At 34.1% G+C, this 14,839-nt stretch overlaps 2 protein-coding genes across 2 annotated transcripts; both read right to left on the bottom strand.

Moving 5' to 3' along the window:
- Nucleotides 1-33: 33 nt before the first annotated feature.
- Nucleotides 34-10,280, bottom strand: LOC135160902 (sodium/potassium-transporting ATPase subunit beta-1-like). The gene is made up of 7 exons (XM_064118032.1): nt 9,893-10,280; nt 3,084-3,224; nt 2,698-2,814; nt 2,125-2,309; nt 1,280-1,381; nt 741-918; nt 34-629 (listed from the first exon to the last, which is right to left on the bottom strand). Exons 1-7 carry the CDS (start codon nt 10,044-10,046, stop codon nt 484-486), a joined length of 1,023 nt encoding a protein of 340 aa, XP_063974102.1. The 5' UTR covers nt 10,047-10,280; the 3' UTR covers nt 34-483.
- A 268-nt stretch (nt 10,281-10,548) lies between these two features.
- LOC135160908 (sodium/potassium-transporting ATPase subunit beta-1-like) lies at nt 10,549-14,485 on the bottom strand. The gene is made up of 7 exons (XM_064118039.1): nt 14,286-14,485; nt 13,615-13,809; nt 13,222-13,344; nt 12,972-13,144; nt 12,132-12,227; nt 11,694-11,859; nt 10,549-11,499 (listed from the first exon to the last, which is right to left on the bottom strand). The coding sequence occupies exons 1-7, from the start codon at nt 14,416-14,418 to the stop codon at nt 11,408-11,410; spliced, it is 978 nt and encodes a 325-aa protein (XP_063974109.1). The 5' UTR covers nt 14,419-14,485; the 3' UTR covers nt 10,549-11,407.
- Between the last annotated feature and the right edge of the window lie 354 nt (nt 14,486-14,839).

Genomic DNA, 14,839 nt, shown 5'->3' on the forward strand with positions numbered 1-14,839 from the left:
TGTCGTTCTCCCTCTCAAATAAATTGAACCAGATTATTGTTGTAATTGAATCGAATAAATCTAAAATTTATTATTACATTACAGTCATTAATCATTCGTCATATACTTAAATAAACAGTGAATTCAATCTATCATTTTAAAATTAACAGAAACAACTTTCCTCAAATAACTTACGAATAATTAGAATTAATATGAACACTGGTAAAATTATGAAATACGTATTAACAGAAATAGCACGGTCAATCGTCATTAATAAAAAATATTGAAAAATACAACGTGATATTTCTCATAAAATTCATGACTAACAGTTACTTTCCACATTACAGTACACACAGTTTGAACTCGATTGATAAGCATACTTATCTCGTCGTAAGTACATAGATTAAGTGTACTGAATTTACTTGGTAATAAGGCAATGCTTTAAGCCACAATGGTGAGTAAATACTCATCGACATAACAATCGTCATTACAAACATATCATTATTATAAATCTACTGGGGCAGGTTTTAATGTTGGCTTTGGTCTATCATCGATTTGTAGCTCAAACGAAACCATTCCAAGTTTTTCCTTCCTATCGTATTTTATGTTTTTCGCCCAAGCACGACACTCCACAAAAATCAGCTGATTCACTGCGGGCAAAAATGATTAATCATCATTATCAATGATGAATTTCATACAAATTATTAGCAATCAATTTGACAATAATGTGAAACGTAAAATAATGGATTGGTTTTTATTACCTTCTGGCCGAAGGAAGTGGACAGCCACCAGAGGACTTAGGTATCCCGGTGTATTTGTGTAAGGATAATAGTATCCTGGAAATCCTTGAGGCCCTCGAGGCAAGTACTCAATCCTATCTTTGAGAAGCTCTCTGTCAATGCCACGACTTCCATTACAAGAGACCCAGACTGTATTCAGCTGTAGGATAGAGTAAAAGAAGAAAAATCTAAAGAAATTATTAAGATAGCATTCGGTTCAATCATGGGATGGAATGACTGTTAAATAGTTATAATATGTATATATATATATATATCTAAAATGATAGGATTATTGAAAAGTAACGAGGAAATTTATGTCACCAACTTAATTCTGAATGAAGAATTAGATATAATTGTGATTATTTCAGCTTGTTCCAACTCCTCATGGTTTATCAGGGAATTTGTTGTAAAAATGGGTGTTGGGGTCATCGATAAAAGAAAAAATTGTTTTGTATTCAGTCTTCTTCGACGAGAATATAGTTCCTTATGACTTGTGATTTTTTTTATTGGATTTCTTTTACCTCTTTGCCCCTGACACTCTTGATATGGTTCACTAGACTTTCAGGCATGTCTTCTGGTAGATTATCCGAATCATTGTAATAGTCTGGTATCCAGTCATATATCTGCAATAAAGATAATATGGGAATAAGATATTCATTGGATGATCATAAAACTCATTCGAGCGTAGGAAAAGAAATTAATAGGGGAAAAACTGAAGTTATCGTGATTATTATACGGTTTGAAATTTTACAGGCAATTGTGGCTCAGGTTATTTATATTAATTTGCCTATTTCTGTGAACGCAAGGGTTACTCAATTGTAGTAAGAATAAAGTTTGGTCAAAGTTGTTAATATTACCATGGTTCAATGTTATTGAAAAATATCTGCAATCAATTAGTAGCGAATTCCTAATTGCACTATACAGAAATAAATAATTAATTTATGCTCTACTGCAGGACAATTGATTTTGAACTATAATTGAGTTGTTTTCGAGTTTATAAAATTAAATTTTTCACGCTCTCCTATAGAAAGTATCAGAATAATAAAAGTTATGAAGAAAAATCGACTTCTGTCGACTTTTAGTATTGAACATCTTCTATTGAACTTTTTAATTTTTCGCTTGACATCAAATAGAATTTTCTAACGAACTGACTGAGATTGTACATTAAATTTTTTTGTCTAATTATTCGTTAGCCTCAATTTCTTCTCTGTGTGTACTTGATGAAGTAATAGATCCAACAAAGGTGTCCCTTGATATTTTCTTCTGAACACTCATTATCATAATACCTTCATATTCAATTACATGTGAAAGATTGACTTTTCCTGCTGTGCTCTGTCACCTGATTATTGGATCAAAATTTAATTACCCTGTTCAACTTGATGAAAACACAGGGAGATGAATTGCGAAATCCAAATGCCTCTTTCGGTGAGCAAGGACCCCAGTTATCAATGTCAACAGCGCAGACTTTGCCTTTCGTACGATTATGAAAATCGTGGCTGCATGGCTGTTGGTTTGGTCGGGCAGCTGGTGATTGCGATGTGTGCAAGTAATCTGGTTATCGACCGAATGAAACTGAATAAGCGTGGACATTTTTTTATACAATATTAATTGATTAAATTAATCTATTACGTTGTTGCAATATTTTCATGCTTAAAAACAATTGGGTGAACATAATTCATCAGAATCAGCCACTGGATTATTTTAATGAGAAGAAATAAAAAATCACGAAGCAAATGGAGATTAAATTGTTTAAATTAAAATTAAATCGATAACAACGAGACTAAATTATGTAGAATTGGTAATTTACAACAGGGGAAGAAAAAAATATAAACGGTCAGCTATTTTTTTTTTTCATGCAAAAGCACAGAGGTGAATATTACAACAATATTTAGACGAAATCCCGAATAGTTAGAGAAACAATTATTTTCTATGGACTTACTTTCAAGGAATTTATTGAGCCGTCCAACCCAAATGTCAACTTGCGTTGTATTAGCAGCATTATATGCGATGATAGAACCTGCCTCAGTGTGGTCAGATAAAGGTCGAAACCCTAAACCTATAATAGGGATGAAGGATATTATCAAAGAGCTCCTCTTCTCGTGGATAAATACATTGAGAAAGAAATTGAATAGATTATCGAAAAAATCGTGGAAAACTTCACCATAATTCACTAATTAATTATTTCTCAAGAGGAAGAGGATTTGTTCAGTAACAAAGGCCTTCATGAATGCAACAAATAATAATCACCGTACCGTGAATAATCACACGAACGCCATTGAATTATTTCTGTATTTCCCTTATGAACATAATTTTGTGTAAAATTACCTGGACTTGTTCCTATCAAACTGCTGCCTAATTTCCATCTTGGTTCCTCTTTGGATAATGATGCATCCAGCCCCTTATAACAAATGGCACATAATATTGCTAATCCAGTGAAGAAAAAAAGATAGAATAGTCCTGTTATGCCTGCAATTAATCAAATAAAACAAAAATAATCAGAATTTTTCACACGAAAATTCATTTACTCTGCTCATCAGAAATGATAATATTTGACAAATCACTACTCAAACTTCATACGCTATCTGAATAAAGACAAATAGGGAAAACTATAGTTAGAAATCTATCCATTATTCGCGTTTTATTTGCGCCCGAAGACCTCATGTAATATCAAAAAATTATACAAATAAAAATGTATTTGTTAATTACTTCGTATTAATATTCACCAGAAGCTATTAAATAATACTACAACCGTTTACAGACAGTTTATATTGTTCATACAGTTTCTATTAAGTAGATATAGTGCTGTCATAATGAAATAAGTACTTTCAATAAATAAAATGCTATAACATTTTTTATATTATTTTATACACATAGATAAATACATAGAAATGTCAATAACAAAATTGATCAACGCGATAAGGATTAAAAAACGTCACACTATATTTTTCAAAACGTTTTTTTTACCACAAAAATCATAATCAGAATTTACGACATGAGAATCTATTTTATTCTTCAGGAAAAATAATATTCAAGGAGCATCAGAGTAAATTTCGTAGAGTTCAAAATGCTGAAAATCTGGCTTCTTGCCCGGCTAAATGTAGCTATGTTGCCTTAGAAAAGTGAATGAATGCGTAGATCGAGTGCGTCACGATCACTAATTTTGTGTCGCTCATTCCATGAGGGCAAAAAAAACCTCCACTATTGATTGCTCCTCCCTCAGGTTGTTGATGGCAATATGTTGTCATCAACAACCTGTTATGATGCTGAATAATTGATTTTTTTGGTGAATAGGAGGAAACTCTTGTTATCAAAGAGTTTCGTAACTTTCACGTGATATTTGTCAAGGTATTTCGTCACTCACTGGCCCTCCACAAAAATACAGGGTTTCGGAATCCCGGTGGGCTTAACGAAGTGGAAATTTCTATAGAGATATTCCACATATGTTAACTCGTGCACTCAAATGCTAATTCACGTGTCTATGTGCCTCTGTTTTTTCAGTGTTTAGACACCTTGTATTTTTGAGCCACATAAAACTACTTGAGACTTTATTTACATAATTTTGATATATTGTGCTCTGGGCAGAGGGAAATAATCGTGAAGCTACGGTGAGGAGAAGTGAGATAAGAGGAAGTTTGTCTTCTGATTATTCTTCGGATGAAGGTGTTATCAACGGAAGTTCAGATAATTCAATGATCAGTTTTTCTGATGAATCAAATATTTAATGAAATTGTTCATTTCTTAGAATATTTGCTATCCATAGCATCGTAGTGAGAGACATTTCTCAGAGTATTGCAATGCAAAATCATTGCGACGAAAGAAAACAAATATTCAGTAAATTCACACTTTCGTCGCTAAACAGAGAACGATTTTTTTACGTAATTTTCCCTGAACCAAAAGACTTTCATATAAAATTTCCAAATTATCATTATTCTCCATTATAAATAATATTACCGGTCTGTGACGATGTGGTTTTTTCCACTCGCCCTCACCTCGGACGCCAACCACACGAGTGAAACAAATCTCATCATCAAAATCCTGCAATATTTTTCCGTCGCACTTTCTCGGTTCGTAATTTTGAAAAATGTGCAGTGGCCATGGAAAATGAGTGCGGAAAAAATCTTAAACGTTCCATAATTTTTCTGAAGCTTCCGAGTTGTTTTTCCATTCCATTGCGTAAACATTTAATTAAAATTATGATTTGCCACTATTTACTTATTTTCAGACTCACACTATTCATCGAATATTAATTCGTTCGTATATTCCAGTTTGAAACGTATTTTTCCATTTTTTCTTCTGATAATTTTTATTTGAATTCTCTGAGTTAGTGGAATCAAGAGGCTTTGGTTTTAAAGATAAGAATGTTCCGGGGAATTCGCATTTTGCGCGAGTCGACTAGTGCAGATAATTTACCGAGACAGTGGTTTTAATTTCAAGACCTAAGGATTTTTTACAATCCAGATATTAGATTCCATTCAACATTCCTGTGACGTACTATTTTATTTATTGCTGGCAATGAGGGTTTAAATGAAAAAATTCTCAGCGCCATTAATTCTACTCCAAAAATACTCACAATTTTTTCTGTTCAACCCTTCCCTTCTGAGATACCACGAATCTTCCTGATGTATCTTCATTAATTTAGCCACCACCAAACTCGATATTTATTACCTACGCAATCACGATAATGTAATTGAAGTGAAGAATAACATTGTTATCTATTACCAACGGGCTAATTTAATTACGTTCATGGTGAATCATAAAAGCCCGCAGTTTTATCAAGTTAATTTGTGTGCCAATGAACCAACACAGTGTCATTCAATTTGTTGTATGTAACGCAATATTTACTTGGCCTTGCTCAGCACGAGAGCACACATATGTTGATAATTTACAGAGCACGTTCCCATCCCCCAAGGATTTTTAAACCCAATGATTTCGAAATTTTAGTTAATTGTTAACAGAAATGGTTTACTCCTCTACTGTTTACTAATAGACGCGCAGCCCAGTGGATTATCAAAGACGAGAGAAGCTCGAGGGAATTTTTATAATTCGGAGAAGTGGAACTCCAGAGCTACTCGAGGGTCCGATCAAAACATCAATATTTAGAATCGAGGTACAATGGAATTTTAATTAATTGGAGATTGAATAATATATTTTCCAGAATTTCCGGTGAATTAATTAACTGACATTCGGGGGACTATATTATTTTTCGTTGACTTCTCTCGGTTTCATAATCAAACTGTAAATTCTCAATTAAGGGATAGTCCTTGAAATATCGGTGGAGCTGTCCTTTAAGTGGATTGCAAAGGCATAAGAAAGATAAAAAAGGTTCTTCCGGGAATAGGGACAGCTGGAGCAATAAATTAGAGCGAAAAAATTAGAAGGAGGGAATGATAAATACATAGAGTTGCCGCACCCATTTATTCCCGTCCATTTGATTCGTCTTATGCCCACGTGTAACACATTGTTTTTTTTTCTGGTGCGAAGGTCTCGTTTTCCACACATTCATTAAATGCCCTGTAAACCACGAATATTGAATTTCAGTTGTGACATTAACGCAAGTCATTTCTAATTGGCAGGAGTGTAAAGTATGGGAAAGTCAAGGAGAACCTCGAAATATTTTTTTAATCCTAATGGATCGACGTAAAAAAATCCCATTTGTCAGATGAAAAAATGAATCGGTTATAGTTAATTTTCGGGATAATGTACAGATAGAAAAGTCTGAACAATTACTGTTCCGGAAGCTAGAATGGAGGTCCATATGTGTTATTTACACATAAAAATTCCTGTTAATGCCGTAAATTTTGTAATACATTTTTTAATTAATGATATGCGGCTTTGTAAAATTTATTAAACCACAGTATAAAATTTGAAGGTCTATCATTTTTTATTTGAGGTCGAATGAAAAATTGATAGAAATATTTTAAAAATTTCTTTGTAGGTCAGTTTATTTTATTGGACCTTCATTCATTTTTGACTGCGCCATACAGCAATTTTTTGGTAACTGATTGTGATTAGTGAACGATGAGCGTCGAGAATAGTCGATTATTGTCGATTAATATTGCATTAGACTTTAAATTTTTATTAGGCCGACATAACAGTTTTTCTAAGATGATAAATACATTTTTTGTTCACTCGTATGGTCGACGATGCAGTATGTGGTTCATTTTTAATAAATTTTTTTTTTCAAAGTGGTGCAACCCTGACCAATCATACGCTCATCACCTGATAAGGAAAATACCGCAGATCAGTTTTCCATGAACTATTTGAATAAAAATAATTTTTAAACAATTGATTTTCCATTGAAAGTGGCTCAAAAATTATAGTCATGTAGACACAACATAATTTTTTAAACTACTACAGGAAAAAAATGATTCCCGCGAGAGGAATTATTTATTCCCGCGAGAGATATTACTTTTTCCCGCTTGAAATCAAATTACCCGCAATGCGACGTTGCCGAAAAATCGCTGAATGTGCAGGAACCCTCTAGAGTGGATTCGGCAACGTTGTCGTTTGAATAGAATAGCCGATGTTTTCCCACGAAAGTGACCGAGTCTTCAACTCCCCGAGGGTGACCAATTTAGGGGTAAAATGACTTATCACCCTCATATGGCTCGCATTAGACAGTTTCTAATGATGGATGGAAAATGGTGAATAAATATAGAATGGGAGGTACATTATTCCGCAGCCAAATGACGTCCAATTACACTACCACAAAGTCACGTTTCCAAACGAGTTCTTTTTAGAAAAAAATATTTTGGTTCAGTCGTTTAAAAGCTTAAAGTTAATTAATTAAAAGGACGTGTTGATTCAACTTCTCACGTTCCATCGGTATCAGAAGAATTTCATTGTCTCACTCTCATAAAAATTCCAAGAACACTACAATACTGTCGAGTGTCATAACAATTGGGAGTGAATGGTCGATAATTTAGTGGGAATAGAAGACATTTTGTAGATAAAAAATCAAAATCAAAATCATGGAGTTGTAAAAAAATCTAAAATTGTTGAAGTAAAATTTTTGGGAATTTGTGGCAACTTTAGAGCATTTTAGGAAATTTTTTGGAGAAATTCGAGGGAAAAATTGACGTGTAATTCAATGATGGAAATAATGTGAATTCTGATGGTGACAAATTTGCTACGATTCCGAATAAATGATTGTCATGCTGGAGAAAATATTCCTTGAAAATTCCATTAGGAACTGAATTGACTTGTTAACCTTGACTACTCAACTACTGAGCTGTTTCCAGCTACTGCAGAGTAACCAGGTAAGTCAGAAATTTATCACCAACGAATGAATTTTGTTAACGATTTGTTTTAATGTTTTTTTCCAAACGAGAACTTATTAATAGTTGCGCAAACATGCTGGCAATAAATAAACTCCGAGAAGAGATTCATCAATCCTCCTAGAGTTTCCTGGGAGGTTTTTGGATGTTAATATAAAATAACTAAAAGATGAACAATTAAAAAAATCACAAATGATCTACGAATTGTCATTTCTCTGAAACCTTTCAATATTATTTTAATAATTAGGGGACAATTCAATAAAAATAATTTGAAACTCATTCGTATTAAGGAAGAAATAATTCAACGAAGTAAAATGTATAATCAAGAAATGTTCAGTCGCACACTGAAATAGTTAATGAGAATTAAAAATTTTCCGTCTATGTTTCATAACTTTAGTCTGATCTATTCTCGCGTTTATCTACTTTTTGTAATAAGCATGGAATCCATCGGTTTCTCTATTCCTCTGAGATAATGCTGTCTCATAAAAAAATCGTTATTAAATGTGGAGCAGATTCCTCATTGATAAAAATTTGCCTTTATCTGTCGATATTTGAGGCATTGGACTTATCTGTGGTAAATTAGAAGGACAACAGCACGTCACAAACAAATTTTATTGGCGTCGAAAAAATCGGCTGTTGAAAAATGCCAAAGAATTATTTTTTTACTTTTTGGGGACTATTGGGAGAGAACTATCCATTTGAGAAAAATTATACGATAGTTGGAGACTTTTTCTAAAATTATCAAATAAATTTTACTGAACGGTACAGTAATTTTCCGAAAACACGATTTAGTAATTTAGCAATTTTCAAAATAATTTTTCACCAAATACGATACCATCACCAAATGATTAGTTCATTTGTCCCAAGTTTTTTTTTCGTGCAGATATTGAATAATCGCACATCAAAATCAAATTCTTGAGTGAAATGACAATAATGAGGATAAAATATTTTCTTTGAGATTCTCTACTTTTTAGAATAAATAATATTTTTATCCTGAAAAGGTATTTTATACGAGTGTTTGACCTCTTAAATCCAATATTTTCTCATTGGTGAAAGCAGAGGAATCATTCACATTCGAAATTTTCCAATTTGCATCGAACAATGTTTTTTTTATAATTTTCAACTGCCTTTGGTGCCCCAGACAAAATACGTTTGAAACCCCGAACTCCTCATGGAATCAATCGTCTTCAGGAATTTTCTTCTGACAGACTTCGAAACATCGACCTTAGTCCGCGTCTGGACGAGAGCAGTTGTTTAAAAATAGATATAAAAGAGGTAGTAAAAACGAGGGACTGGACGTGATTCGAAGGTCTGAGGGAAGTACATGAGTTACCTCAATTTGCTTTCGGTGAAAGTAGGCGAGGGAAATGGATAGTAATTTTCGGAAAGGGGACATTGATTTTAATTTATAATCGAAAATACCCGGACAATATCAAATCCAGATCCAGAGAATAAAAGACTTGTTTTTGTCAACTGACTATTGAATATCTCCTGAACTTTCCGTTACTTTTTCCTCAATTCAATTAAATTATTTTGAAAAAAATTATTCCTGTCCGTACAGAATGCAATCAATCAAGTGACATCATGTCCCATCAAAAAATCGTGTTGTAATCCGTCCTCCTTTAATGGGAATAAACTTTTTCCTGAGACTATCGCGCGACAACCTTAAGCCCATTAATTTCTCGATATCACCTTTAAAATTCATCAACAGCTCAAGACCTCAATAAAAACAATGGAATCGTTTCTACGTCACATCTGTACGTGAAATATCATTACAAAATATCTGACAACTGATAACTAATCGTTGTATAATCACCGAACTACGGAAAAACTAATTGATTAAAAAATAATCTTTACCCCACTGTTTTCCTGTTTTCCCTAGGACTTTACCCTTGGAAGGGTTGTAGAGGAAATCCCTGAAGGCTTGCCACTTTGTCTTCGTAGAAGGTTTTCGCATGTACTGATCAGGCTCATTAGTGCCATTCTCCGCAGGTTTTATCGTCTCACTCATTATTTATTTATTTCCTTATTGTATTACGGTATATCGGCGAAATCGACGAAGATGTTTCGTCCTCATGAACTCGCTTTCACTTGCTTCCCAGTTTTACGGGACATTTATGGAGAGGAATGGGATTCAAAAGTGAACCAAGTTGGGGAGAAATTTTTAATTTTCGAGTTAATGAATGAGGAGAACTTGGAGCCGAGGTAGAGGCGACTGATGCCGAACGCAGACTGGTGACACAATCCAAACGACGGGTTCCATTGCCTCGAAGCGCCGCCATCGAGCAGCCACAATCGAAGATAGCCGGATCGGAATAGCCAACTGAGGACCTGTGCCGTTACTTTTTTATTCATTTTTTTTTTGTTTACTGCGAGGTATTGAGAAGAGTGAGGCTGATATTTTAATTGAAATTTTGGTGCGATTTTTTTTGGTATTTCTTTACGATTTTTGGGGAAACTGGGGAACATTGGAATTGACTGTCAGGTGGACCGATTACTGGTTTCGCGATCTTCGCGATTTTTACGATTATATGGAGAGGAAAATTCTTGAAAAAATTTGTGTCGGTTCTGTAATCTGCCAGTCAAAATAATATTCGGTAAATATTAGGGAACAGTTAGGCAATTTTTCAATAAACTTTCAGGAAAAAGTTCAAAACGTTCCAGAAAAAGTGTGGAACGTTCAGTGAAAAAATGCGTAATTGATCCGTAATTTTGACTGAATACTGTCTTGACCGGCAGATGACGGAACAGACACGTAATTTTTCAATAATTTTTCCCTCTGTGTGATTTTTTGGATAGTCTTACGATTACTAAAAGTGACTGTCATTCACTGGAAGAAAAATGAACTAGTCTTTGCAAAGAAAAATTTATCTGATTAAATCAACAAATTTACTTGAAACAATTAATTACCAATGACACTAAACCATTCCGATACTGTTACTGGAATAATTTTTAAAGTATACGATATAAAAAAAATTCAGACGAAGATAAAAGTTCGGTAGAAATTACCTGAACATTTGATAATCGATTTGTGTTGGACGTTCGGGAACAATTGATCGTATCGATCAATAAAATCTGTCCTCTCGTTGGTGAGAGTTATATAAACGTTTCGGAAAGATCGAATGGTTCGATAATTTTTCCTAAGGGATAGATAACATCTATTGATCGGTCGATAAAATTTACGGAGTGATACGGTAATTTCTGGAGAACAGCCGAAGTATAACACGATTACGAAACGATTTGCTATTATTTCCGGTGGAATTTTCTCGTCGTGACGTAGATCGTCAAGACGATCTTCTTGACTGCTGCACATGTGGTATTATAATCTCCTCTGTTTTTCCATCATTTTTTTGGGAGCACATATGTCATCCCTCACGAAAACGTGACAATTTGAAAATCCAGAGCGCGACTGTCTCCAATGTTCTTCGCCCAAGTGTGACATTCGACATTAACCAATCGGTTCACTGAAAGTTATAGATTAATAAATAATGATTAATAAAAAAAATTTCCATTTGGGAGGAATAGAATAAATAAATACGAAAAGTGACTGAAAATAATGAAGAAAGGAACAGCTGAAGGCCTTCAGACGATGATCAGTTCCAAGAAAATCCTGAAGAACTATTGGGGAACGCTAAATAATAAATTGATGGAAATTTACCTGTCAAATTATGGAACATAATTGCTACCACTGGCGAGAGATACTGCGAATGGCCGGTGAATGGAAAATAGTAAAATGGAAATCCCGGTGATGGGAAGTAGCTTATCATTCCCATGTGCTCTTTATCAACATTTTTTACACCGTTGCATGATAACCAAATTTTTCCCTAAACATTTACAAATGGTGGAATATAGTTTATCTTATCTGCTATTTTCCATAGTTGCATTGATACATGAAAATTTATAATGCGAGGGAAAAAGTTAATTCTGCTGAGACATTCAAAATTCTGTAGAAGAGATTTTGCCTGTTGTCTTGATAATTTATCGTAATTGTAGTAATTTTTCTTTGAGAACATGATCTACACAATTAAATCATTTATGTTGAATTATTTTTTTTAATGCAACTAGGGTTTTCTGTCTGTGTGGATATAATAATTACCTCTTTTGACAGCTTAATCGCTTGTTTCAGATCTCCTGGCATTACTTCCGGTAGATCGGAAGTGCTGTTGTAATAATTCGGCGTCCAGTCGTATCTCTATTTAACAAAAGGGATCGTTATTGAAATTAAATCAATGTGAATCAATAATTCGTTTACAAAACTTTGCAATTGTTATATTATTATAGGAGACTGAGTCACGTACGTCAACTATCTGTCGATATTTTTCGTCAATTCGGTTCGCGGAGGGAAAAATTCTTGAAAAATTACGTGTGTCTTCCGTAATTTGCCAGCCACAACAATATTCGGCAAAAATTAGGGAACAGTCACGAAGTTTTTGAGTGAACTTTCAGGAAAAAGTCCAGAACGTTCCAGAAAAAGTCTGGAACGTGCAGTGAGAACATCCGTAACTGTTCCGTAATTTTGATTGAATAGGGTTTTGACTGGCAGATTACGGAATAGGCACGTTATTTCTCAAGAATTTTCCTCTCCGTGTTGTTATTTACATAATTATGCAACGAATTTAATGCTTTAGCAGTAATTAGGAATGAAAAAAATTTTAATATGGAATTTTCCTATAAATGAAAATAGAATTTATATTTTTTGCCGAAATAACTCTCTTGACAATTACAATTTGGAACTAAAACCTGAGTATATTGAGCACCAATGTCAATGAATTCTTAATTAATTCGTTTCTTTCGAATGTGTGAAGTTGAACTCTCGAGAGGTCCATTGGTTTTGGAAATTCCAGACAATTTATCTACCACATAAAGGACTTTATAAAAGTTGAAGTTTCGAGGGACTATTTTATGTGGAAAAAAATGGAATGAAAGTTAGCATTACCTTATTAAGTTTTATAAAAATACAGGGCTGGTAGGGAAATTTATATCCAAAAGGTGGTATTGAACAATTTCCGAGCTTCGTGACATCAAAAAAACATGGTTTCGTCCTTGAGACAGAGCGTGATGGTCTTGCAGAACAATTAACGTCATAATTTGATCTATCTCGCTTGTAATCTACATGAAATATTCGTCTACTGTTGAAATAATTATTCGCAAACAAATGATTTATCACAATGAATGTCATCATTTACCGGACAGAAATTTTCGGATCGCTGTGGCGTATCGTTCTGGATCACCATTTTTATTCGTATCACTGATCCACATTATCGGGGACGAAGTGGCCGTTTGAATTATATTAGGAACGAATCCTAGACCTGTTAATTTTTTAAAATAAATAAGAGATTATTTAACATTGTAACCGCAGAAGTTTTAATCATGAACTGCGAGAATTCTACTTTTTCTGTAATTTACATGAAATAATTGCAGCCAAATTTGCAGTTCTGCTGCATTTTTTTTTACTTGTAAATTTCTGGTTTTGAAAAAACATTTGCAAAATAATTTTTGAATATTTCTTGTACTTATGATTTCTTCGATTAGCTCCTCAATTCATTTTTCAATTAAGGGTCGTTCATCAAATACTTTACCCGGATTCTCAAACTTGATGAGCGGCGCATGAAACAGTGATCGCCTTTCAGCAAAAAATTCTTCAGGGACTTGACTACTGTGCTTCAAATACGGTCGTTTCAGGTCAGCTACGAAGTCGAGTGTGATCCAGAGTTGAAGAGCAAAGATGGAGAACAAAGCTCCAAAGAAACACAAGTAGAACAACCCTACAGTTGCTAATTAAGCGTGAAAGGGACAAAATTAGTAAATTCAGCGTATCGCGTCGGATTTGTTGTTATCATAAACAAATACTGATGACAAATCCAGCAGAAAAATTTTGCGATTTTCAATTCTTCAAGGGAGGCCACCACTATTCACCTTCATTGAAATTAAAGAAATTTCTTGATTAGCTAAATCCTAGTAAATTCCCTAGTAACAAATAAAATAATCTTCACGATTAAAAATGTTTGAAAAATACTTTCCACAACTGCAGGCTAATGTGACAATTAAAAAAACGATCAATAGTTGATTTAATTTTCAACTAAATAATACATTCCCCGGAGAACGGCCGATCCTTCCCCAATCCTGATGCCTATCTGAGTTAAATCGATGAACTTATCTGAATGAAATCGATGAACTCATCTGACTTATGAGCATGAAGAAGAATTGATGTTTGCCTTTTAACACCATTGACCTACTGCTCGATATTTACCCCATTCCTTCGCCGTGCGATCCAAAAAAGCCCTTTTCTCCGGATTCCAAATGATCCTCTTGAAATTCCCCACAGCCCCCAAATCCTGGATGGGCCTTCGGCTCTCATAATACGCCTCATTATGAGAAATCATCGTGAATCTTCATCCTACTAACCCTCGATTATCAATCAATAAATTCCCTTTTGACCAATGAATCGATCCTCGCTGAAACATTTCAAACATCCCGGACCCCCAGCGCCCTCTGCTTCCGATATTCCATGAAAATTCCTGCATTATCGAACTCCGATTTTCTCTCTTGACATGCGCAGAATTATTAACGCGATAATCCCCTTTCTATGATGACATGAACAACATTTAAAATTATGTTTTCTCCCATAAAGATTAATTTTTATCGAAACGAAGTGATCAAATCGACGAAGTAGTTTCGTCGATTTGATCACTCGATGGTTAGATTAATAATGTCATTTCATAGATAAAAACGATAATTACTGAAGGGAATATATCTCTAAAAATTCATATAGACATACATTTTTTAATTTCCTAATTTATCAAC

This window comes from Diachasmimorpha longicaudata, chromosome 3 (assembly GCF_034640455.1).
Source record: "Diachasmimorpha longicaudata isolate KC_UGA_2023 chromosome 3, iyDiaLong2, whole genome shotgun sequence".
NCBI lineage: Eukaryota > Metazoa > Arthropoda > Insecta > Hymenoptera > Braconidae > Diachasmimorpha > Diachasmimorpha longicaudata.